Source organism: Nyctibius grandis, chromosome 1 (assembly GCF_013368605.1).
Source record: "Nyctibius grandis isolate bNycGra1 chromosome 1, bNycGra1.pri, whole genome shotgun sequence".
Taxonomy (NCBI): domain Eukaryota; kingdom Metazoa; phylum Chordata; class Aves; order Nyctibiiformes; family Nyctibiidae; genus Nyctibius; species Nyctibius grandis.
The window spans coordinates 39,362,032-39,387,608 of NC_090658.1; the positions used below are offsets into that span (position 1 = coordinate 39,362,032).

General features: G+C 43.2%; 1 protein-coding gene across 1 annotated transcript in view; it reads left to right on the plus strand.

Annotated features, from left to right (window-relative positions):
- Positions 1-316: 316 nt before the first annotated feature.
- SRD5A2 (steroid 5 alpha-reductase 2) overlaps positions 317-25,577 on the plus strand; it is a 28,473-nt gene continuing 3,212 nt past the window's right edge. Inside the window, exons 1-2 of the mRNA XM_068412924.1 lie at positions 317-600; positions 24,780-24,943. Coding sequence (XP_068269025.1) covers positions 317-600; positions 24,780-24,943 — 448 coding nt within the window. The remainder of the gene's footprint in view (positions 601-24,779; positions 24,944-25,577) is intronic.

Genomic DNA, 25,577 nt, shown 5'->3' on the forward strand with positions numbered 1-25,577 from the left:
CCCCGAACCTCAGCGCCCGCTCTCGCGCTGGCCGTCAACGGCCACCGTCAGCCTCGCGCCGCGCCAGCGGGCTGCGGCGCCGAACCGGGCCGGCTGAGGGAGGGGCCGGAGCGGGCCCCGCGGGGGTCAGCTGCTCTCGGGGCGGGCTGGGGCGCCTCGCCCGCGCCGGCAAGAGGGGCTGCGCCTTCTGACGAGCCCAGGCGATGGGAGGCAGCGCGGCGGGGCGGGGTGACCGCCGCGGCTCTAATAAGGCCGGAGCTGGCGCTGGCCGAGGGCTGTTCGCCTCGGTGCCCCGCGCTGCCCGGTGCCCCCGAGCATGCAGTGCTTCCCCAGCCTGGTGCTGGCCCTCAGCTCGCTGCTGGGCGCCCTGGCGCTGCTGCAGCTCTCGCTGTACCTCCGGGTGCCGTCCCGCTACGGGAAGCACGAGGAGCGGCTGTGCCGGCCGCGGGGCCGGCTGCCGGCGCGCTGCGCCTGGTTCCTGCAGGAGCTGCCCTCCTTCCTGGTGCCCGCGCTGCTGCTGGCGCTGCGCAGCCCGCCCCGCCTCGAGCCGCTCGGCTGCCGCCTCCTCTGCTGCCTCTTCTGCTGGCACTACTTCTACAGGTACCGCCGCCGCGCAGGCTCCCCCCAGGCCCGCGGCTCACCCCGCCCCCGCCGCCCGGAGCCGCCCCGGCACCGGCCCGCGACGCTCCGGGGGCGAGCGGCGGCTGCGAAGAGCTGCGGCCTCCCCTCGGGAAACGGGGGAAATAATAAACCAAGGGAAGCTGCGGGAATGGGCGCAGCCGGGGCCGCGTGGGCGGTGGGGCTGGGGCAGGTCGTGGTTGCAGCATCGCTCCCTCCCGCAGCATCGCTCCCTCCCGCAGCATCGCTCCCTCCCGCAGCATCGCTCCCTTCCAGGGATCGCCAGCGGGAGGGCGCGGGAGCGGCTAATCGCGCCCCCGGGCTTTGCTCGAAACGTAAGGCCAGTCGGGCCGGCGTCTCTTCCCCACTCCTGGCCGCCGGGGGAAGGAGCAGGTGGTACTCGGGTGCTCGAGGCGGGGGAGAGGATGTATGCTTTGCATTTTTAGCTTAAAAAAAAAACAATAGAACGAGGTTTCGCTAAGCTGGAGCAAAGTTTTGGATGAAGCTAATCCAAATGTTATGTAAAGGAACATGCGAAGTGCTCATTGCGGGCAGGAGAAGCGCAGCACACGCAGCGCCGGGAGCAGCGCCGGCCGCCAGAGCAAACCGTGGGGACACGCGTGAGGATGGCCCGAATGCAAAACCGCTACGGCAGGGAGAGAGCGAGGACTGAATGGGCCGCATTGCTGGGCGGTTAGCAGAGGAAAAAACAAAGTCACTGCAGGCTTTCCGTACCACAACACAAAAGTTGGGTCTTTATGCTCAATGCGTCATTCACTACCAAAGTACCAATTTATCTTTATTTTCTTCGCTTTTTTTTTTTAATCTTTTCAGAAACTTTGTCATATCAGATGTCAATGAATGCTGTAACTCTAATTAATTCTGTATTTACTAACCAGGAGCTCAAAGAAAAAGTAGAGTTTTGACCCACTGTTGATAACTTTGAAGTGACATAGCTCCACAATTGTGACCTGGTTCTGCAGTCAGTGGGATGTGGTTCTGGAATATATCACCGGAATGTATCTTCTGACATATTGAGCTAAGCATGTTTTATCTTCTGCTCCACTTCCATTTTCTATGGAGTTCTTTCATGAGGAATTTGACTTTTGGTTCTCTGTTCATGGAAAAAACTGGCTTTTCACAAATGGCAAGTGCATGTGACAATGTTATACCCTTACGTAGTAAAGAGCTGTGTAACTTCTGAGGCAAAACTTTTTCTGACTTGGCTTGCCATTTTTTGCCCCAGTTCCTATTTCTGTTTTTTATTTTGCTTCCTAGACATAGAAAACATTTATGTAATAATTGATCGGAAATTATTATTTGCAACTCAGCCAAAATCGATATGTTGAAAATCCAGCTGCAGTATCTCTACAGACAGTTTAGGGACAGAAACTCTAGGCTGTTGTAGATAAATTTAAAACAGAGAATGGTTTAAAGTGCTAAAACACGATGTAGAGATATATTCGTTATCATTAACATTGTCTTTTCTTTGCTGGACTAAGTCAGCTGGAGGACACTACCTATAGTACATTTGGCTCCCAGAAAGCTAGATGTATTAATTAGATTTAGTTATACTAAATTTAATTTAATGCATTCTGCTATTCCCAAGGATTTCTGATCGTTTCAGAAACACAGAAAACAACCAGTGCCACTAGACAACAGAAAGAAGTGTTACCCTACTGGTATGCATACATCTTTTGAGTCAGTGGCTTCTTTTTCAACATTGCTGCTAGACTGAGGCAGAAGCACTGTGTTTCCATACGTTTCTTTCTCGGGTAGTTTGGGGGTCTTCTCATCTGTGGCTGGAGTATACTTTTTCCCTTGTAAAAATAAAATCCCTCACTTTAACCAAGTCTTTATAACAAACAATTTTGTTTCTGATACTGCCTGTTACTCCAGTATTATTCTTACAGCGTGCAGCCTCTTCTCATGCAAGACATTCTGAGATTCTACTGAATCAATATTTGAAATGTCTTATTAAATATTAGTGCTCTGTTGTTATGTAAAAGCGCAACAAAAATAGCAAATTAGGAGTTTTTCTGGGTGTCACCTGATGCTGTGGGGACAGGCAGGTTCTTTGAGGGATCCTTGGTAGAATGACCAATGGTTATAATTAGAGCTTTATTATTATATAAAAATGTTAACAATCAGCATAGCTTATAGTTGTCTACAATTTCTAGCAGTCAGCATAGCTTATTGTTACACAGAATTTTTAGCAATTAGCATAGCTTACAGTTAAGCAGAATTTCCAATATTTTGCATAGCTTGCTTAGTATCTAGAATTTTTATTTACCTAGATGTTTTAGTCAGCTGGACCCTCTGCAGATTGGGTCAAATTCTTAATAATCAGCACGTGATACAATAATTGTAATCTAGACTCAGACTTTACCTAAAAGAACATGAGTTACTTAGTCCTCAGAGGAAGAAGACGACGATGGTGGAGGCATCCCTGACCACCAGGGCATCGCAGGGTTTGCTGTCCAGCAGCAGTTCCCATCTAAGTCCGCTTGCAGCTGCTGGATTTTATAGGCAGTATCTCATGTGCTATTATGCTTCCCTGTTCCGCAGTGGGTGCCACCACATCCTGGTGACAATGCTGGTGGGCAAACCATCTTATTGCGATGTTGAAAAGGGGTAGAAAGAAGGCGGGGAGTGATATGTGGTCAGCATGCTTCCATATTATGGCTGTTTGCCTTATAAAATGGCATTGGCTATGCTAACCATATTACCAGGGGTTAGGAGCAGGAGGTACTGGTCACACTGGGTTAGGGTATTTCATCAGCACATAGTGTTTGAAAAGAGGTTCAGTACTTTGATACAACAGCCAAACTTTATCTTGGTATTTTTTTGATTTATTATCTTTACTAGAAATAATTTAACAACAGTTTTAAATACTTTTGTGATTAAACTTGACTGCAAGTATAATGAGTAAAACATACAATTGATTCATAATAAAATTACATTAACTTAATGGATGTAGCCTACTGCAGTTTTTCTGACTTTAAAATTTTGAAGTGAATAAAGCTGTTCCACTTTTAATTGAAAGTGTATTTTTTTAATCTACTCGTACTTTTACTACTGATCATCTGACATCGGTATTTAAGCATTCCTTTATGTTTGTATGAAACAGAGAAAAGTTTCTTTGTATATTGTTGCATAATTTCGTGACTCCTTTCTCTCCACAGGGAAGCTTTTATCATTCCTAATTTTGTCTCATATGTTATACTAAACATGCATGCGGAAGGGAAGTTTTGATTAGAGATATGCTCAGAAGGACAATATAGTCCATAATGGAAAAACACAGATTTTTAAAGGACTGCTATGCTAGCTATTCTGCCTTCCTATATGTTATGGCCAGCTGTGCTGCCCCAGTAGCTTGTGTTTGACTGAAGCACGTATTTCAGAGTAACTTCAAGTCTTGATCTGAAGCCCCCTGAAGGTGAAGAATCCATCATTTTCTATGGAGAATCCACTGTTTTCGTTGGTAGTGTAGTCTTCTGAACTCTTTTACTATCCCTGAAACAATATGTTTAAAATGTCTTGCTTGAATTTGACTAGCCTTGATTTTCTCCCAGTGGCACTTGCTATTTCTTGCTCTGTGCTAATTTAAAGCACTCCTTAGTATCCTTTACTATTTTCTTGATATATCATTTTTCCATGATATCACTTATACAGTAATCAGATCATCTTTCAATTTCCTTGTTACAGAGCTGTCAGGTCCTCCATCTGCACCAGTGTGATCCAGATAATATAGGAGCATGCGATCATATTTCTGATGAATTAGCTACTGCACATGATATGGTGTTTATGCTGAATTTATGTTTTTATGGTGGATTTATGCCAGCTACAGGGGAACAGACGTTACTTGATCTGACACAGAGTTAGAGTGGTGCTGGCACATGATACTTCATCCAGCACGAAGCTGGTCAGGATAAAATTACCTTTTCATAAATTTAGGGACAGGTTTAAACCAGCAAAATTAATTTGTCCTGCTTTTGGACATGGTATCAAGTAGCTGTAACATTTTTTATGTGATCTGAGGTATCCTAAACTGGATTTATAATGTCACTGAGCCACAGCTGAAGGCCCTCAATGCAAGACATTTTTGTCCCTCAGCCCTCAGATAATTTTTTTCCTCACCCCTTTTCCTATATCCATTTTAAAATGACAACATTGATGTTGGATGTAGAATACAATACCAGAGTTATAGTAGCGTATCTAGACACAGCGTCACCTTCCTGTTCCCATATGCTACTCCCATGCTTAAAGATGGGAAGAGTGCTTTTTGTGTTGGAGTCACACTAGGAAGCCCTGTGTTTCCAGGCTACTTTGAGCACCCTGGAGCTGGTGTAACCACAATTGTAACCAAGGTTAGACTCTGCCACTTCTTAGGAATGGTTTGTGTTTGTATGGCTGTATTTCTCTGATTTTAAAGCAACTTTCCTGTATGGTCTTAGTGCTCAGTAATGCTGTCCTACCCACACTGATGTTCACCAGTTGTCTAGAATTTGTGCCGTGTGCCAGCTTTATCAGTGGTAATTTTGTATTTATTGTCAGGTCATTGAGGATGGAGTGTTGTAAGGACCACTCTAATGCTCTTCTGGAAACTCCCTGATGGCTCCTCCTTGACAAGGACTTTGTAGGACCTCTCTGATTGCCCAGTGGAGTCCCGTGAGCCAGGTCTGGCAGGTGGTGTGCTCCCATCCAGCCACTGCTCAAAGAGAAAGGAGATGGTTGTCTGGGTACCAACTGCTGGCCAAAAAGCCACACCCTCCCCTAGCGCAGTCTACTACAGAGATTTGCTGCCCAAGAGGATGCAAGAAGGAGGTGGATGGAGCCAGGAGACCTTTCCCCTTTCCCACCTTGGTCCTGGAGCAGTGGCCTGTGGTGAACTGACAGCAGTACGCTCTCCGTCTTTCTCTGCTACCACTAGGCAGCAGCCTCTCTCTTTGTGGCAAGAACAAGATGGTGCGTGCCCTGAGGCTTTCATGAAGGGCTGAAGGCAGACTACTGCTGCTGCTGCTGAGGGGAGGAAAGGGAAGGGAGGAATCCCCAGTCCCACCCCCTGCCTCTTTGTCTGCTGTCCCTAGTTAGCCAGCTCTTCATGTCTCAATGGGCAATTTATTACCACAGCATGATGTGAATTTAATCACATCCAGATACTCTATGGTGCTAAGGCAAATGTTGTATAAAAATCTGAATTTATCACATCTGTTTTAGGTAAGCTCATAGCTTCTTCACTTTCATAAGGTAGGGCCTGGGATGGTAGGGCCTCCAAAACTGATGGGGTGGGAAGGCAGAGAAAAGGAGGAAGAAAGTGACAAAAGCACTGAATGCCAAGTCTGCCATCTGTGTATGCAATCTCTGTGCAAAGCTGGCCATGAGCTGAAAATGATGAGTGGCATAAGATGTATGTACAGGAATACTTCTTGTGATAAATGACTTCTGCAAAGTATTTTGCTTTGAAATGTAGTTTGTTACACAGCCTTCCCTGTTAGAGGGGCTGTGCTGGTTAAGGAATACAGTGAGAACGCCAGCTGAAGCCCTCAGGTGGCAGGGAGAAGCCTGTTTGCCGCATTTCCATTTTGCAGTCCAGCTTCAAAAACCAAAGGTGGGAAACAAAATATAAGGTGATGAGAGGAAGCCATCGCAATCGAATTCCATATAAACCTTAATGCTGCATTTCTCTTAGAAGTGAGAAAGACAGAGTGGCGAGGGAGCAGAGGAGATGGCACCATGCACAGTGGCAGTGGGGGAAGGCCTTGTCTCACTGACCTACAAAGCTAATCCTGAAGATACTGGTGTAAAAGACAGGGTGCTGCATTTGCTCCCCACTCTGCTGCCCATAATAGCCGAGCAATTTAAAGAGGCATTTCAGTTTCAAATACCACCTAGAATTACATTTAGTTGTTTATTTTCTTCTCTTGCAACTTTGTTTCTAATCAAAATCATAATCTTTTACTCTGTTAGTATACATAAAAAAAAAATGCTGTTTTCATTTCTGAAACGCACTCAGGTGAATCTGACAGAGATTAAGTAGGCTGCTCTTTCAGACACAGCTGGATCCTCGAACCCCTTTGGTTGCAGGTGACCCATTTGGTGTCCCTGTAATTGGTTTTCTACAAATTGACATCTTTGTAAAAAGATCAGGGAAAGCAGGCTTTCATGGCAAAAGAATGGGAAGCCAGGAGCATTTGAAAACAATATCCCTGCATAAGTTTTTTATGCTTCTTTTGGCCCGTTCCCTTCTCTCCAAAACTAAGTTGGGGGGAGAAAGAAAAAGACTCTCCCTCTCCCCAGGCTCTGCAGAATGTGGCTCATGTAATCCCTCTTTACGCCTACCTGTACTGCCTGGTTGGTCAAGCAGGTGCAGCATCTACCTGGACATGCTGGTCATTTTTCATGTAGGTGTGCCTGCTTGTGATCAGTAAGAAAAGCACCTCAAGCCCCCAGAGAAATGCAGATGGATGCAGGCCCCAAATAAGTAAGTCATTTGTAAATTAATATGCTCATATTTTTTAGAGGTATTTTGTATTAGTTCATAAGGAGTTTTAGTTATGTTTTTTGAAACATGAAGTGGATAAACAGATGTCCTGGTTTTGTGAGGATAAAATTTATAGAATCAAGTTTCTGTTACATTTTGTTTCAGTTTGTGGCCAGCTGTGGTATGGTGATCAAGGCTGGCCCACAGGTGTGTTCTATATCACTAATGTCAGGTTCACTATAAATGGGAAAGCTTGGTGGGAATGGGGGGGGGTGTTCTTTGCACTGTTTTCTTATCCATCCTTCTTCTCAATGGTTACTATCCCTGGAATGACTTGCTACCACTCTATGAGCTAAGTATAACTTTGTGTCTTTTGTATTAGTATTGATATTGGTTTCCTTATTTTATTAAATCTGTTTAAATTTCAACCCATGAGTCTCCCTCCTTTTCCCAATTCCCTTTCTCAGTTGGGGAGGGGAGACTGTGTGTCAGAACAAGTGGTTATTGTTTAGCTCTGGGTGTGGGCTAAATGGAGACAACAGAGAGATTAGATTAAGTTTGAAGTATATCTATATATTTCGAAGTGGTACTGTCTTTACTAATAGGGAATATAATAAGACCATATAATAACCACCAGATTCAATCCAGAGATTAATTTATTTTCTCCATAGAAATAGTTATTTTATCCCTTTGTCTTAGAAGGTCACCATCATTAAGTGTCAATAACTAAAGGCATTTTTACTATTGGCCTCATGAAACCTCTGTCATTAATTTCCCAGCACACAACATGCAGGTATTTGATAAGTAACAAATCCTGTTCTCTATTTTGCTTCACCTCGATGCTTTGCAATAGATCCTAACCAGATTCCTTTTGGCCTTCACCAGCTACACAGTGATACATTTGCATCCTCTCTCCTGCTGTTTGGACTTACCAGTAACTCTAGATTTGGTAGCGATATCCCTAACAGAGGCTGGCCATTCACTCTGCCTCTTCCATGTGTTCCTTGCTCCCCAATCAATGAGTTTAATTTTTTGTGACTCATCCCAGTGAGTTTCAGTAATGCTCATATCTAATTTCTTCCCTTCAGTGAAAATACTAGTTTCATTGCTTTTTTTTTTTACCCAGGTTCCTCAAATTTAATGTATGAATAGTCAACAAAAATATCTCTGTGTATGCTTTGCCACAGAAGCGTAAAATGTTCACATACCCAGTGCTGGTATGGAGTTTGCTTCTTTGCAGTCTCCTCTAGCATTATTAAATACCTTCCTAATTATGCTCTCAAAACAGAATATTAGCTGATTGCCTTCCTAACTATTAGCAGAAACAATCCTATCTATACATTCCTTTCCCATTGAAAAGTGGGCTAACGTTACAGAAACCTATAGTTTTTGTACAGCTCAAAGTGTACCCACATAATTTTTCCTTTTATCTCTTTGACTGGAAGAATTTCTGCAAAGGTAACTTAAGACTTTTATCTTTTTTCACTTATTTTCAAGACAACATGCCTGTTAATAGTATATTTCTATCTGATGCTAGTTCATTTGTGCTATTTTGTCATTACCAGGTAGCTTTACAATCCTTTATGTTTTTGCATTTATACTCCAGGTTTTCTTTCCAAATAGGCATAATTGTGTGCCATGCCTCCTGTTCTCCATTCCCCATCATACTCACTGATCCTACTGTGCCACCTAAGGCCGTAATTCCCTAATCTGGTTGTTCAAGAAGGCTTTGTATGCTTTTGTGCTGCACAGTATTATAAGGTATGATTCTAGATGACATTTGTTGTCTTGCAGTCAGTCCACTGGCCTGAGCTCCATACACAAAATGTCTATTCTGTCATCCAGAAGTAAAGGGAAGCACAGCACATCCAGAGTAGGTCACAGAAGTTTTTTTTCCCTCTTCATTCCATCTCCACTACCTGGAGCAGGGCTATAGCTAAAGGAGTGTTGATGTTTGCTCCGAAACTTCTCTGTCACTCCTATTTGCCTGTCACTGATAAATACACAAAGGCTTGGTGGGATGCTCAGTTCCAGCTGCTCTGCAGACACCTGTTCAAATTGCAGTCCCAGGGCAGAGACCTGAAGTCCCAGCCATGAGGCTGTCACCAAGGCACAAGTAGGTCCCTCTGATCTCACCTATGTGAGGTTTGGGCCAGTGAGGAAGTTGCAACACTTGCTGTCCTGGGAGCTTAAGGCTTATTGGAAGATACATTCTGAGCGCTGAACTCCACTGAGCTTTGGTAAGACTTGAGGATGTAAAGATCTGGATTTGCATTACCAGATTCCTGCTGTTGATATTGGACAAAGCTGGGTTACTAAAGGGCTATACTAAAGCAAAGAGAAAAAGATTAAATGATATACAGGAGTTTCAGTAAATGTTTTTACTTAAAATAATAATGCTTTACCAAACAAGGAAATTACTTGTTTAAATCTGGGGGGTGGGATGTCTGTTGTTATTCCCTTATTGGGGACTGCTCTTTCAAGTAGGAAATAAAAAGGCAAAGGGAAAGTGTTAATGGTTCATTCCATATGGGCATTGGGAACTTTATGACCTTGCCTCTTTTCAAAGGTCCACAAGTCTATTTTTTTGGATTTCTTATCATAAGAGGGGCAGCCATTATGGAGGGGAAGGTAAATACTCTTGTAGTTTACTGAGGGCACTAAATACAGTTTGACTAAAAGGACAATATTTTCACAGAGTCCCCATTTGTGGTACATCAAAAGCTTAGACAATTAGGTCATTTCCCAGTTGTGGGTGAGGCTCAGATGTAAAGAATAGAATTCATTAAATAACCTCCTAGTAGTATGATTATGAAATAATGTTTATCCCAGACAGGCTGCAACCTATTTCCCTTGGTGTAAGATTATATTGCTTGGTATCATCCTTCAAAATTAAACATTCATTTTGTTCAAGAAGAATTATGATAAAGAAAATACTTTCAAACTATAAATCAAGATACTATTCTTAAGTTACACACATTAAAGTGTCCTTCCCTCTAGACATTGAATTTAAATGTGGCAGGTGAATTGATCAGTAGGGTGATCCTTACCGAATTGGTCAAATTATTAAATTCATGTACATCTACACCCATTTGAACATAAGAGCTGTGTTAATCTTTGACCACTCAGCTGGCATTGTAATTATTTTGGAACATCTCATAGATACAACAATAGCAATGAAATTATTTCATAACAAAAATTTAATGCTAAAAATGGTTTAAAATATTTGGTGCAGGAAGATGGGAAAAATCAACTGATAAGAAGACAAATGTATATATTTTTCTATAGATCCAAATTCATTTTGAGACCCAGCTAAATTCTATCTAGCTGTGAACTTTTGAAACATCAATTGCTACTGTATTAATACTTAAGGATGGGCAGAATGTTTCACCATTCCTAGAAAGGTGCATCAAAATGTGACCTGCAATAATAATGAAAAAGGTCACATGTGAAGGAAATTGGTTTTGACCTCCTCCTTCCTAGTTACTCTTTATAAACGTGTAATAGAGTAGCAACACCCACAGTCAACTTTTGGCATATATAAGATACCATTTTTCTTATAACTGTGCTAGAGTTCACCAACTTAATCCAACACTTTCCGTGCTGGGAGATTGCCTCCCAGAAACATCTTTGGAAAATGTCACTGTATCAAGGTTGTCTGCAAAGAGAGGTGTTGTCTACAGGAGAAAGAGGGTTTGCCTGTCAGAGATGTTAAGGAACACATCAATTCCCAGGCAGGACTATGCTGGAGCAGATCCTGGGGCAGGGTGACGACCTGCAGCACTTTGATGTACTGGTAAAGATGGGTTGGGTGGCTTTCCTAGAAAGCCAAATGCCCTTGAGATAGGCCTTCAGGTCATCATTTGGTGTGGGGCAGGAAGGCTAAAGAGAGCTCTGAATAAGCTAGGTGGGCTACTCAAAGCAGTCTAGTCACATTAGCGTGGTCTCCTGCTAGAGATGCACATGAAAATACCTCTGGACAGTGTGGTCCTAAGCAAACCTTCCAGTGACTCCTGTCACACATCTGGCGCAGGACAATGCATGTGTGTCTATAAAACTTTTGCTGCTCCTGAGAACAATGAAGGAGAGGGAAAAGAAGTTGTATTTACATTATGCTATTGAGTTTTTTGTGTTTGTTTGCTTCTCTTTAGAAACTTTTTTTTTTAAAAAAAAAGAATCATTAAAGCATTCATGTTTTCAAACTTGGCCTGGGTTAAGGTTACTAAGTGTAGAGATATGTCTCTGGCTGTTCCCAGGAAAAGCAATTTAAACTTGGCAGAGTTGTTTCTGAGAAATGCATTTGTATCTGTTCAAACATAAAGTTTGTCAGCTAACATCTTTAGAGTCTGCCCATGCAGAGCAGTTCCTCTGGTTCCTCTGAGGCTATAAGCAGGACCACAGTGTGTGAGCCTGTAATCCAGCCAAGTATTGTCCAGGCTGGCACTGTAGGGGCAGAGCAGGACTTTTCATGCATTTCCGGCTGGGAGGGTGCTCAACAGGGAAGAAGTGTTCTCCTAACTGGAGTCCTGGCAGCATGGATTAGGAAAATACAAGGAGTCTTGAATGCAGAGAAATAAAAAACACTGCGAGGCTTACAGTCAGGGCTAGAAGGTGGGAAGAGATAAAAAGGTCAGGTGAAAAAGAGTACCACAGCAAGGGACAAGTAGAATTGTTAAAAACAGCTAGGGCAGAAGGTGGGGCAGGAGAGAGAAGAAATGGAAGGGAAAAGGAGATGATGTGAGAGGGCAGTATTCAGGTATCAAGAGACACTTTAATACTGACACTTTCTATGTGTTGTCAACTTTCAGTGTTAGGAAATCTTTTGACACATTTTGGGAGGGAGCAAAGATGACTGTGACTCAGAGTCAGCCCATGGTAGCAGTTTTTCTTAGGAAAAAAAAAAGAGGATATTGAGTCCTCTGATCATTTTAATGTGAGCACAAACTCGGGACCTGACCTGGCCACTTCAAATTTTGTTCCTCTCTGTGTGTGTACTGCCATGGATGCCATGAGGTCATACAGGTTCAGAAGAAATCTGGATTACTACCTTTCCAAATGTAAGACATTTTGACCAATGTTCTTCAAAATGTGGGCCTAAGGATTTAGAAATTGTAATTTTCAGCTTTTAACATTTTTTGCTGTTTTGGAAAAAATGTATGCAGTGTTTCTGGCCATATCAGTTATGAAGAAGACTTTCCCAACACACAACAAGCCTAATCTGCTGCAGAGAGCTTGTTGCTCATCTTTCAGGTTCTTAGAACATTTCTTTGTATAGTAACAAATAAGGAATAAGGTGGTCTGGCGATGCACTTCTGAACTCTGTGGTGAAATGGTCAAAAATCCTTCTACCATTATCCTGCTGCAAGGTGAAAGAAGCACTCGCAGTGGAGGCAGGACTTAGAACTGTTTTTGACAGGAGCATCTATAAAACAGCTAGAGAGAAACTGCTTTAGTTTACAACCTCAGTTATTTCTCAGATTTTTTTTTTTTTTTTACAGCAACATACAGCTTACAATCTACTTTACGTAGTAGAATAAACAACCCAGATGTGTCAAGACTCATGTTCTGAGTGTGAGACTTCTGCAGCTGGCTGTCACCTCATGCACCCCTGTCCTTAGGTGTGTACCTCAGTCTGCTGTAGCCCCAAAGCACCACTCCTGCTCCGTGACCCCCTTTGCCAGGCACGGCTCCTTGGGCTGACCAGCGAAGCAGCTGGGAGCCTGCTTGCTGTATGTGGGAGCAGTGAGCATGCTGCCTTTCACTCTGAAAACATGCTCACAGGATCCCCAAGGGTGGATGTGCTCCCCAGCTAGAGACTGGCACTGGAAACCCTCCACCACCAGGTACCTGGCCTGTTCCTCTCTCACACAAACCAATTGCATGGGCACTTGGGAGAGAGGAAACCCAGGTGATCTGCACCTCTGCTGATGTCCACAAGTGCTCAACATTGCTCTGGAACAAACAGCCAGCTTCTGTTGCAGCAACTGTGTAGATCAGTGCTGTTATATGTCCCAGTTATGCAAAGAGATTGTAGTTTATTGAAATGGGACACCATGGAGGCAGTGCAAAGCCAACGGAATGTGGAATTAAATAGTACAGGAAGTATGATGCATTTTCATGTAAGGGTCAATATAAAGCATACTAATCCTGTGTCATTGCTGAGTCCTTTCCAGCTACAGGATCCAGAAAAGCTATTGCAGAGGGAACAAAGACCTGTTAGGAAGGCCAAGAGGAGCAATCCTGTTGCTAAAGATACACAGTCATAACTGCAAAGGGAGAGGGACGCAGATGAAAGAACTACAATGAAAGAGAGGCAGAGTGCAGTGGTAGGACAGTGAGAAGGACAACTCCTAATTGGAAAACAAGCACATGAAGAGCCTTAAAGGAGGTGAGAATCTGATGAAGGAAGGACAAAGGAAGGCTGGAAGAGCAAAATGGAGACAGAGAAGGAGTTTAGGCATAAAAGAGGAAAAGAAGGAATTACTAGAATGGAAAAAGCCAGATAAGAGCATTTTAAAGACTATTAGCCATGTGTCTTGCAACGCTAGAGTCTAGTGTATGTTGGCTGGATACAGTCTGGCCAAGATTTAGCTTTGGAGAGCGATAGCTTACCAAATGTCTGGCTTCCTTTGGTCATTTCTCAGCCCCACGTGGACCACTTATGGAAAATAATTACACTTTCTCTGATAAATGCAGTTGTAAGAGCACAGATCTGTGCATGCTTGGCTTTTTGTACCATTTTTCATGTAGATGCGTCCTTTTGTTCTGCTCACGCTCTCAGCCTCTGTGAACTCTTTGAACAATCTGCTCCAGTGGGGCAATAGGCTTTTTGAAGTATATAGTGTAGTGTCTGGTTAAATTACTCTGGCACATGTTTCATGCTTTTGGCAGACACTCACAGTTTAGCAACAGGAACAAAGTGATCTGTCTTCATAAATATCAAGTGGTTATTTCTGGAGAAGAAGAGAGTGAGATACCTTGCTGAAATATATGCTTTTGCTGGCTAAGCCTTTGACACACCATTGCTGAGATAAAACAACAAACATTTGCATAATCTTTAAGTACTGCTGCCCTTTAGATACTATCAAGTAGTGGAGGTAATCAGGAAGCACCGTGAGATCTGCACATTTGTCATCACCACAATCCATCTAGTTGTGCTGACCGTTGTCCTGTCCTCTAATCCTCATACAAGTATAAGTCTGGACCAAGTTTAGTTAGGATTTCAACTGAGATAGCTGGCCTGGCATTGAGTTCAGTCTGCAGCCTGAGCAAAAGGTTTTGCTCGTGCTAGTTTTTTTTGCTTAGCTAATTCCAGATCTTGTCCCTGTGCCCTGGCTTCTCATCAGAGCCTTTCTCTCACCACGATAGCTCCAAGTTCCCATTCCCAGACAGTTCCTGGCCACATACAGTCCTCAAATTTTCTTCTCAGTGTTTTGGCCTATACGGATGAAATTAGCAAAGGAGAGAGCACTGTGAGCTCCAGTGCTCTGTAGTGACCAAGCCTGCAACAGCCCAGAATACCAATTGCTGGGTAAAACACATAGAATAAGGAAAGATGATCAGCTGAAGGACTGTGTATGCCACTCCTGATGGACATTTGTCTGGCCTGTCCTTAACAATTGCCATTGATGGAGATTCCTCCAACCCTTCAGCTAGTATGTTCCGGTGCTTCTCTGTCCTTCTCTAATGTCTAAGCTGCATTTTCTATACATTTTCTTTCTGTTTAGGCCTGTTACTTCTTATTGTGTTCCCAGTAGACGAGAATGTTTTACTCCTTTCTGCTTTGCAGCAACTTTTTAGAATGTTGTACATTGTTATAATGTCTTCCACCGGTTTTCTCTTAGCTTAAATAACCCTGAGTCCTTCAGTCTTTCTATATGTCACATTTCTTGGACCACAGTTGTTTTTGTCTGGGCTGCTTCCACTTTGTCCTTGTATTTTATAAAGTGCAGAGTTCAGCTGGACACAGTAAAATTTAAGTTCCTATTAACACCATGCAAAGGGGAAAGATTACTTCAGGTATATCCAACAGCACTCCTGTTCCCACATTACATTTTAACATTTGCCTTTTTCACAACAGCCTGACATCACTAGCTCTTGCTCAGTTTGCTACCTACCAGCACTCCCTCTACTATTCAGCCTGTTCTCCAGCTTGTCTTTTACATTTGGTCAGTCTTACCCACGTGTAGTATTTTGCCATTGTCTTTATTGAATCAAATCTGCTGTTTTAAAACTATGAAACCAATATTTCAAGATTATTGTAAACTCTAGCCCTCACTCTTGGTGTGCTCAGCATCTCCCAGAGTTGTGCCAGCCACAAACATTTGGAATATTATTTTTTTCCCCAGAGGCATATCATTCATGAAAAACCTCTGAGTAGTACCAGAAAAGTCTTTTGCAGAACCTCTCTCAAAATATCCTTCTAGTTTCATAGTGAACAGTTGTTAACTATCCCTTGGTATAATTTATTAATCAATTTTGCAGCCACTTAAAATAACATCCTTTAAACTAGGAAACCCCAAGTAACTTATAAATTGACATGTGAGACAGTGTAAAAAATCTTACTAGGGTCAAGACATGGGACATCTGCTGCTGCTACTGTCCCTCTCCTATAATATATCCAATTTAAGTCAATTCCTTCACTCAACAAACCTGTTTTAAAAAAATAGGATTACCTAAGTTAAATATAGAAATGAGTACTGCCTCCTGCTGTTGTGGATATATGGGACTCCCAAGCAAGGAGGCTGTTACAAGCATTAGTGTTTGGCTTTTTAGACAAAAGGTCCATCATGCTGTACATCCTCGACTCCAGTGCTTGGCTATGTCGTGTCTGAGGACAAACTGTGGGTCTGTATGGGATGGTACAGAGGACATATTTCCTTTGCTCTATTAGCTTCACTTTACCTTCTTTGGCTATGAAAGAGCAAAATGTTTTAAAAACAAATCCCTATCTTTCCAATGAATTTGCCCAGTTTGGCAGGTGATGGCGAGAAAGATGCTGGTTCTAGGCTCTTGCTTCAGTTGCCTTTGGTTACGGGCATTCAGCCAACTTTTACCAAGGTTTAGTTCAGCTCTCATTCAGAACTCCTTTTCCCATTACAAACAAAAAAGGAAGAAATAAGTGGTTAGCTAATAGCAAATATAAATAAAATAATATTTCATAATTAAGGGTATTAAAAACCCGTTTGGTATTTGCACACCAAAATGGAAACATCTGAGAAACAAATATACTAATACAAATGTATACTGAGTGTAACTTGCTGATGGGTTGCGACTTGCTGATGCAGCTTGTTAATGCACCAAACCCAACAGTTCTGTTCTTGATTTCCCTTTAGAAAATGCATAATAATTGAAGAATAGAGTTTTGTTCCTATACCTGCTAAAGCCAGTAGAAAATATCAATGCTTTGCACGATTCAGTGCCTTTTTTTGCCAGCAACAGAGAAGAATTCTCCTTTGTTGGTTCTAACTGGATGCTGGTAACCACTGGGAGATACCAGATTTTTCCAGTGACAGTTTCAGAAATAATGGAAGAAAAAGAGGACTAAGGAAGTAATTTATAAACAAACTTGCAAAACACTTTTGAAACCTGCCTGCTGTTGGAGTAAATTTAGAAGAGCAAAAATTTTTGCCGTGGAGTCAAGCATACACAGTTCTTCTTTACTGATTAAAACCAAATATCCATTCTTAGGTCTTGTTCTTTTACTTTTCCTTCCTTTTTTCAACCACTTGTATTTTATTAAGTATAGCACATCTAGTAATTCCTGTATGCAATGGGAAGAGGACTCAGTTTCATCCCTGAACTGTATCTGTCCATCTTACTTTGCTAACTGTGTAGCACACCTGCAATTTGTAACAATCACTGATGCACTACTGACTAGTGCTAGATGTTCAGAATGACTGACTTTAGGTGTTTATAGTGTTGGGACTGAGCGTTACGTAGCTCATTCCTTAAATTTATCTGAGGTCAAATGCATCATGTTTTTTTTCAGCAATGATTAACAGTAATATAGAAGCAGCATTTTATTTTTAGCCATTCACATCAGATACACATGCTTTTACAAATATTTGTATATTTTTTTCTTATAATCCCACTTTATTCAAATGCAGCTGTAAGCAACTGAGCCTTTCTGACCCGGCACCAGTTATTCAACCTGAAGTCTGTATTTAACTGTGTGGCCACAAGGCAAACACAGTTGCTGATTTCCTTTGACAGTCAGTTGGAGTTGGCTTGTGCAAGTGCTGCCATCCATGGTGTCAGCCCTCCTGGGATAGCAAGTATCAGTCTGGAGCTTCGCTCGTAAATGCTGGTGTTAAGCAGTTGCTTATCTATTCTAGGGAGTTTATAATTTTTAACTTGTTCAATTCATGTGTAATGTTGTTAGATGAGTTGCGAGACAATATGAAACCCTGAAGTTATCATACTGGATTAGAGCAGAGATCCTTCACAGTCAGTACTCTGTCTTGGCAGAAGGCAATATCAGATCATTCAAAAGAAAGTGCAGTAAATGGTGGTCGGTTGCCCAGAGCAGCTGCTACCTTCTGCCTCTCTTAAATGGAATACGGTTTATCCCTTGAAAGATAAAAATGAATATGTATTCCAAACATTTAGACTTTTTCTTCTCTTTATTAAAGGACCTGCCTGTGTCTGTAACCTGTGGTTATCGCCCTTCTTCTCCCAGCCCTCCTGAACTCTTTACTTCAATGTTGTTTCTGTATCACATTTAAGAGACACTTCTTTTCATTGTATTCAAACTTACTTCCTTTCAGTATCATGAAAACTCTTGGTCACAGCTATTCAGCTTTCACAAATAATTTATTTTCTAATATTGTATGTTATCTTTTATCTCTAATAGATCTTTCTTATTAATCTCCAGTCCAAATTCAGCAGACTCAATGGTTCAGTATGGAAATCTCTTCTATGCCTCTTCTTATTTTGCCACTGAATCCTTCTGCATTTCTGCTGTCTTTGCCTTAAATTAATGCTGCCCAGACTTTCTGCTCTTCATTGCCCTTCTTCTCAAGAACTCCTCAAACCTGAGCATGGTGCCATCTGTCTCAGGGTTTCCTCAGTCCTTCTCCCATCCCTTGATCAGATGTGTGCCTGTGTCTCTTGCACAGGAAAGATGAGTCTGCTCCTGCCAGAAGTCTTCATCCAACCCTGAACCTGCTACTAAGAGACCACAAAGAAAGAGTGTCCCTGTGAACAGACTTCAGGTTGGATGAATTTCATATGTGGGCCACAAACAGCCCAAGGGTTGTAGATTGAGCAATTTTTTTTTAGACAGAGTACTCAGAAATGAACCTGACATGACAGGTTTACTATTTTTTTTATACAGCTAAATTGTACGCTTTTCAGTAATATGTATATATTTCTTGTGCCTTAAATTATAGTCATCAAAAGTTTGTCCAAAGATCTTTGGAGGACCATGGAAGTAGGATGTTTTGCATGTGGCTTGGAAAGGAGAGCTAATTCCAACTTTGGTCATAACTAGATCTGTAAATCTGCATGATTAAAACAAAAAGGGAGTTCTCTTGCTCCCATCACAATCACTGGACAGTGATTTAAAATGAGTTTACAAACTGGGCTGTGGACCAGCAAGTGATTACAGTTATCTGATGGCTTCACACAGTCCCAGTGACACAGGAATCAGGCACTGACCCGGCCCCTGCCCAGCAAGGAAGACGTGCCCTGCAGCTGGCAGTCATCTGGTGGCAGCACGGCCACTGTCACCCTCTGTGCCCATGGGCTCTGCAGGCAGTTGCAGCTAGACATCAGCTCCAGAGAAAAAGCTTAGCTCCTGAACTTACAGCCTTCCTTACATCAGGAGATGAGATATAATAACAATAGTGCAGTCAGGAGACCTGCTGTCTGTCCTGTGCCTGCAGTGGTTATTGCCAGGGGCTTAACAGCCAGTCCGGCGTTGCTGGTGTGTGTGTGACTGGGGTTGTAGCTCAGATTTTGTTCCTGAGGCTGTGCCAGAGCATGTCTCACTGTGCACACCTTCTTAGCAAGAGGGACTCGGTTCACCCTGCGCAGTGCAAGTGGCTGCTGATAACCTACTTGTTCTCTTTGTTTAAATATTCCTGGCTTGTTGACCTTTTCAGGCTACTGCAGAGTCCCTTAGAGTAAGTGGGGAAGGGCAAAACATCTCAGGGTAGGATGTTTAAGAAGAAGAATGTGAGGGGTGAGGAGGCTCTACCTCAGTTTGTGATGCTGGGGCATCTGTAGACATCATGATGAGGGAGGGTTAAAATGCTTCATTTCACTTTTGAAAGTATTTTGGGATATTTTGTTTTACTTTCCCTTTGAACTGATAGCAAGATTGCCTGCTGTGTGGAACTGACATTTAACTGTTACATTTGTTTAAACCCAATCTGGGATAACTGAAAAATTTTGAATTGGGCACAGGAAAGTTAGGTGCCAGATTGTGCCCTGGTGTTGACTGTACATGGAGAACAGACTTGACAGTCTTCTCCTATAAGTATTCAATGAGAATCAGTGCAACACAACTCAAAAATAGTAGAAGTTAAAAATTACCTCAGAGTGCAATCCACAAATAACCTACAGGATTGGGCTCAAAAAGAGAAAGTATGTGCAGATTTTAGCACAGACTCTTCAGCAGATGTCTTTGGGATATGTCATTTGACATCCATAAGTCTCCAGAATAATTAGAGGCTTTGTGCAGGGCATCACAGATACCCCAGGCAGAAGTCCATCATGTTTGTGAACATCTTGGGGGTGATGGTTGACAAGAAGCTCAATATGAGCCGGCAATGTGTGCTTGCAGCCCAGAAGACCAATCGTATCCTGGGCTGCATGAAAAACAGTGTGGCTAGCAGGTCCAGGGAGATGATTCTGCCCTTCTACTCCACTCGTGTGAGACCCCACCTGGAATACCGCGTCCAGCTCTGGGGGCCCCAACATAAGAAGGACATTGAGCTGTTGGAGTGAGTCCAGAGGAGGGCCCCAAAGATGATCAGAGGGCTGGAGCACCTCTCATGTGAAGAGAGGCTGAGAGAGTTGGGGCTGTTCAGCCTGGAGAAGAGAAGGCTCCAGGGAGACTTTATAGCAGCCTTCCAGTACCTGAAGGGGGCTTACAGGAAAGCTGGAGAGGGACTTTTTACAAGGGCAAGTAGTGATAGGACGAGGGGAACGTTTTAAATTGAAAGAGGGTAGATTTAGATTAGATCTTAGGAAGAAATTCTTGACTGTGAGGACGGTGAGACACTGGAACAGGTTGCCCAGAGAAGTTATGGATGCCCCCTCCCAGGCAGTGTTCAAGGCCATGTTGGATGGGGCTCTGAGCAACCTGGTCTAGTGGAAAGGTGTCCCTGCCCATGGCAGGGGGGTTGGAACTGTATGATCTTTAAGGTCCCTTCCAACCCAAACCATTCTATGATTCTATGATCTTGAGCCTTCATCCAAGTGGTCAGATATGCCAAGAGTGCCAGCAGCTCCCCAGCAATGTGACTCCAATGACAATCTATGGCCAAGACTCCTATGCTGTTAATTGTCAGTGCAAATAAAACTGGTTTAAGGTCAGTGTAATCTCCCCCAGGTTTGGACATCAATCTTTTCAACCTGTGCACAAGACAGATTGAAGGGAACTCCACTATTTCATAGCAGGGAAGTCCTTTCAAGTCTGACTGGTCTGTAGTTAGTGTAACACAAGTCACATAGTTTTGCTTAGCACCTGGGGTACAGATATTTGTACAAACTAAGAAAATTGAAAGCACCCCCCTAAGAAGGGAGCTGCAGCAAAGAGTCTAGAGAGGTGTCCTCTAACTTAGAGAGACTTTTGGTTGAGAAGTAAAGCAGTGAGAATTGCAGACAGCTCCTCAGCAAGGAGTTTTCAGGGAGTGAGAAAAGGGACTGTGACGTGTGCTCTCGATGTAGCAGGGTGTCCCTCCCCTGCAAGAGGGGCACAGCTCGCCCACCTGTGTGACCCCTGCAATCATTGCGCACATACCCACCTCTCAGTGGAGCGTTTTCCAATGCACATCCCCAGCCAGCCATGGAGTCAGCTCAGCGTACACGTGAGCTGCGAGGTCCCTGAAAGCATTGCCCTCGCAGGGGCCTGGCCTCGCTTGGACCACCAAGCCTTCCTCACCTTTCGTATGTCTGGGTAGGACAGGTGAGAAACTGGAGCGTGTGGAGCCTGGAGTGTGTGGAAACGGTTCTCAGACACCATTCCGCATGTTGGTTCATCCTCACCAGGGATGCAGGGCAGGCCCTGCCTCCATCCTCCAAGGGGAACTGAAAAATCCCTGCAGGGGCTCAGAGCAACCCTGGTCAGAAGTCCATAACTCTCTTCTGGAGGCTGGCCAGAGTCACAGGGGATGGGCCAGGGCATTCAGACAGTTCCCCAGCCATGGGTAGGACAAGCTGGGTTATGGCCAGCACCCTCCTTCAAAGGGAAAGGCACTACACCAACCCTGCCAGCCTTTGCAGTATCTCCAGTTCCTAAACCCCAGTTCATCTCCATTAGACCTGGGAGAGGGCCTGGTGGCAGAGGGCTAGGTGGGCAGATACAGCAGTAGGCTGGTGACCCAGAGGGTGGGAGGGAGCAAGGTGCCCCCATTCTTAGCCGCCAGCCCTGAGCCCTTGACCCAGTTGCCCCAGGTGTAAAACACCTCATGAGCACTGGAAACACCCCAAGTTTCCAGACTGGAAAACGTGAGCTGCTACTGCCTGACCTACTGCATCTGGGCCCTGGAGAGGAGAAGACACAGCAACAGCATAAACATCTCCAATTAACAAGCTGTTGGAGGAGGACTGAGAGACCACTCTTAGTGGATTATGGTAACATTTGTGAAAAGATTTCCACCTTCTGTGGAAAGAAGAACAAACCTATAGTTTCCCTCTGTTTGGGTGAGGATCTCTGGAGTTTTCAAGGAGCTGAACTAATACCTTTAAGATGGAATTTGATGCAATGTGAAATGATTTTCTCTTCAAAACCTGTTCTTTTGGAAAATAAATGATGGAGAAGAAGATGAATAATGTATTATTCACTCATTTAAAAAGAAGCTATTGGCAATGGTTTAGTCAGATGCAGTGCCTTTGGCCAGTAAAGATAATAAAGGAATAAAGGATTAGTCATCAATACTGCACTGAAAGAAAAAGGTCAAATTTGTTATTAGTCTAAATCCAAAAGTCCAGTTTTTGTTCTCTTATTCTAAAATGAGAGTCATTGTCATTCTAAAATGAGAGTCTTATTCAATGCCTTCAGTCACCCTTTGATTTTTGTACTGCAAAATAATTCCAGCAGAGATGCTGACTCTTCCATGGAATATTTAAACCTATTAAATGTCCCAGCTTTATCTCCGTCGCTTTTTCAAAACCCATCAGGAATTGTTTGTGCACCCTCAAGTAGCTATGTAGTACAAGCCGACAAGTGCTGTATTGAAACAGACTTAGGGCATTGTTCAGATACAGAGAACTGAATTTGGCCTTGGGATATACAGATCCAAGGAAATTTCCTTGGAAAAGTTGCTCTGCAACAAAGATTCTTGGACGAAAACCTGACTTGGATTTTCAAAACCACTATGGGGGAGGATTTCAGCAATGTCAGGATTTCACTCCCTCAACAAAAAAAAAGCTGATGCCTCCTGGCTCCCCTGCGATTGTACTTATACTTTGCACGCAGGTTCTTTCTGTCCTGCATCCACCACATCCATGGTAGGCAGGTCTATGGCTGATTTTTGCCCTTGTCACCTTTCAAGGGCCTATAACGTTTATCCTGCAACAGCAGCATCGGGAAGCACCATGGCAACAATCAACTGTGCTGGGAGCTGAGAAATGCCAGCTCATGCTAGAAATTTCTGTTTGCATCAGCTGTAAAGATTGAGAGACTCTCAAATATAACTCATTTTGACAAAGGATAAAGCAGTGCAAGTCCGACTCCAATCTGCTGTAAAAATTCCCCTCCTAAACTCACTTTGTGTGGTTTGATATCATTCTCTCATATACAATTTGGTTTCTCTGAGTTTCCATTTGCAAGTTTCCCACTTCTCATCACTGTTCAGGTCCGATTTGTCAATATTACTTCAACAGGCAGGTCAGATTGCTAAAGCTGGCCTTGCCTACTTGTAGCTCCAGCATCCCATTCCCGAAGGGCAAACCCAATAATTATTGGTAACATTACTCCAAAGAGCATTCCTTTCCATACTGTAATAAATATGACAAATGTGATACCACTGTCTGAAAAATATGTTCCATACCTCTTAGGTTTCACTATACTTAGAAATATTTAACATTTCTGCATTACAACTGTCTTAATTGCTGGAAATCTGTCTTACTTTGCTTTGGAAAGCAGTGAATACATTAACATGTTGTTGCTTGTACTCTGCTTACTCACTTTCAGACATGCTCAGTATGATTTAATCTAGATTTATAATGTTATGACATTTTATGCCTCAGCTTGCTTAAGTTGATATTGGCAGCCAAGGATGTGGATTACTTATCAACAATGCTTAATATTGGTATGACTAGCACCATCCAAAGCTCAAGAGGGAAAAAGAAAGAAATTAAGAGTGTAGATTTTACTCCATACAGAACTTGATTGGCCAGGAAAGAACACACCTGCCAAATATGAATATAACAACTTCTCCATTTCAATCTCCTAAGGATGATGTGGATTGTCCAAAGAGTCAAGAGGGATACACCCACCTGATCCAAAGATATATGAAAATTAAAACTATACAAACACAAATTATTTACTCCTACACATGTTAATGCTAGTGTTAGCACAGCTTTTGTCTAAGGAAGCCCTAGGTGCTGGAGCTGCATGGAAATCTTGGTGTTTAGTGTATTAAACTTAGGGTTTTACCTCTGCTTGTTCTAAAGAAAAGTTTGAAAGCATGGAGGAGAGGGAGGGACTGGAGGCAAAGCAGCTTACCCAAGCAGCCAACAACATTGCTCTGCCTCTGCATTGGTGTCTGAGCAGAGCAGGACAGAGCTGCTGTGTGTTGGAGATGAGCACACAGGTCTCTGAGTGGAGCGGGAGAGGCTGGGAAAGGGGATTACACCTCAGGCTATATACTACAGAGGATGAGAGAACCAGAAGGGTCTTGACACTGCCTTCAACTCCATCTGCCACCATGGGCTAAAGCCCTCAGGGATCGGTCCTCGCAGTGGGATCAGAAACATCTTCTCCACAACAAAGCTCCTCCACAGTGCTTGTGGCACAGCAATGCTCATTTGGGGAATCAATATTGCAATTGGTACTGCCCCGCAATACTTTGGTTTGCACGTCAGCATGCCCGTGTGCTTCCACAGCATCCTTTGCTTGGCCCTCTGCAGCATTACAGCAAAGGACAGCCAAGGTCTTAAAATGAAAATGCTGTTTGTGGGCACGAGTTCCTCAATTTACCAACAAGGGAGAAGGCAGGCAGAGAGACATTCCCAAGGCGGCAGTGACTCTGGATGAGTTTTCTAGCTTCCCACCTTGAGTTCAGTCCTGAAGGACCAGAAAAATGTGGGTATCTGCAGTATTTCTTCTTCCCATTAGTTGCTTATCTTATTTTGTTACAGTTGTTTTCCATTTTTTTAATCTTTATTGACCTTTTTTATATTTTGTGTTTTGTTACAGGTTTTTTTTTTGCTACAGCAGAGAAATTGCAAATACAATGTTACCATGAGTAATGTGCTGACTTTTTTTTCTTATCTACCTTAGGACATTTATTTACCCCTTCTTCACTAGAGGCAGACCTTTCCCACTGCAATTGCTTTTCTTTGGCACATTATTCTGTATCTATAATGGCTTCCTCCAGGGGTACTATCTGATTTACTGCGCTGAATATCCAAACAATTGGTGCACCGACATCAGATTTACATCAGGTAATTACAGCTGCAGGATTCCCAAGATCTAATCCCCAAGCAATTTGTAAGCATTTTGAATTATGCCCTAATCTTCACTGAACATGTGAGTCAAATCAGTTGTGATGGAAGTCAGCATAAAACCTGCCTGCTGGCACAGATAAAACAAGTAAACGTGCAGTGACTTTTTTTTTGCTAAGCAGCCACCTTTGAAGGCGTACGATGTTATTTGTTAGTCTCAAATCACCAGCCTTGTTTTACTGACACCCCTCCAGAGCCTCCCGCTGCTACCGGCTGTGGAGATGCAATCTCAGGGCTCAGCTGAACGGGGATGTGCCCTTGCTCAGCCAGAAGTGTCCACCCAGCAGCGGCCGTGTGCAAGCGCCAACTGTGGCTTTCTCTGCCCTGCCAGGCAGCTTTGCACTTGATGCAGCTATTACAACTGAGAGAGAAAAGAAAGGCAAAACCCCAGCATAAATGAGGCTTTAGAGACAAAGGGCTCTTTTTTCTCATGTAAGGCACATGGGAAGATTAGAGATCACGCACAGTCTGGTTGTATGTTAATGTGGTTCCTTTATATTCCGTAACTTAATAGCCTAGCTGAATTTCACCCTGTAAAATCCCTGAGAGAATAACTGAGCAAGAGCAGCTAGAT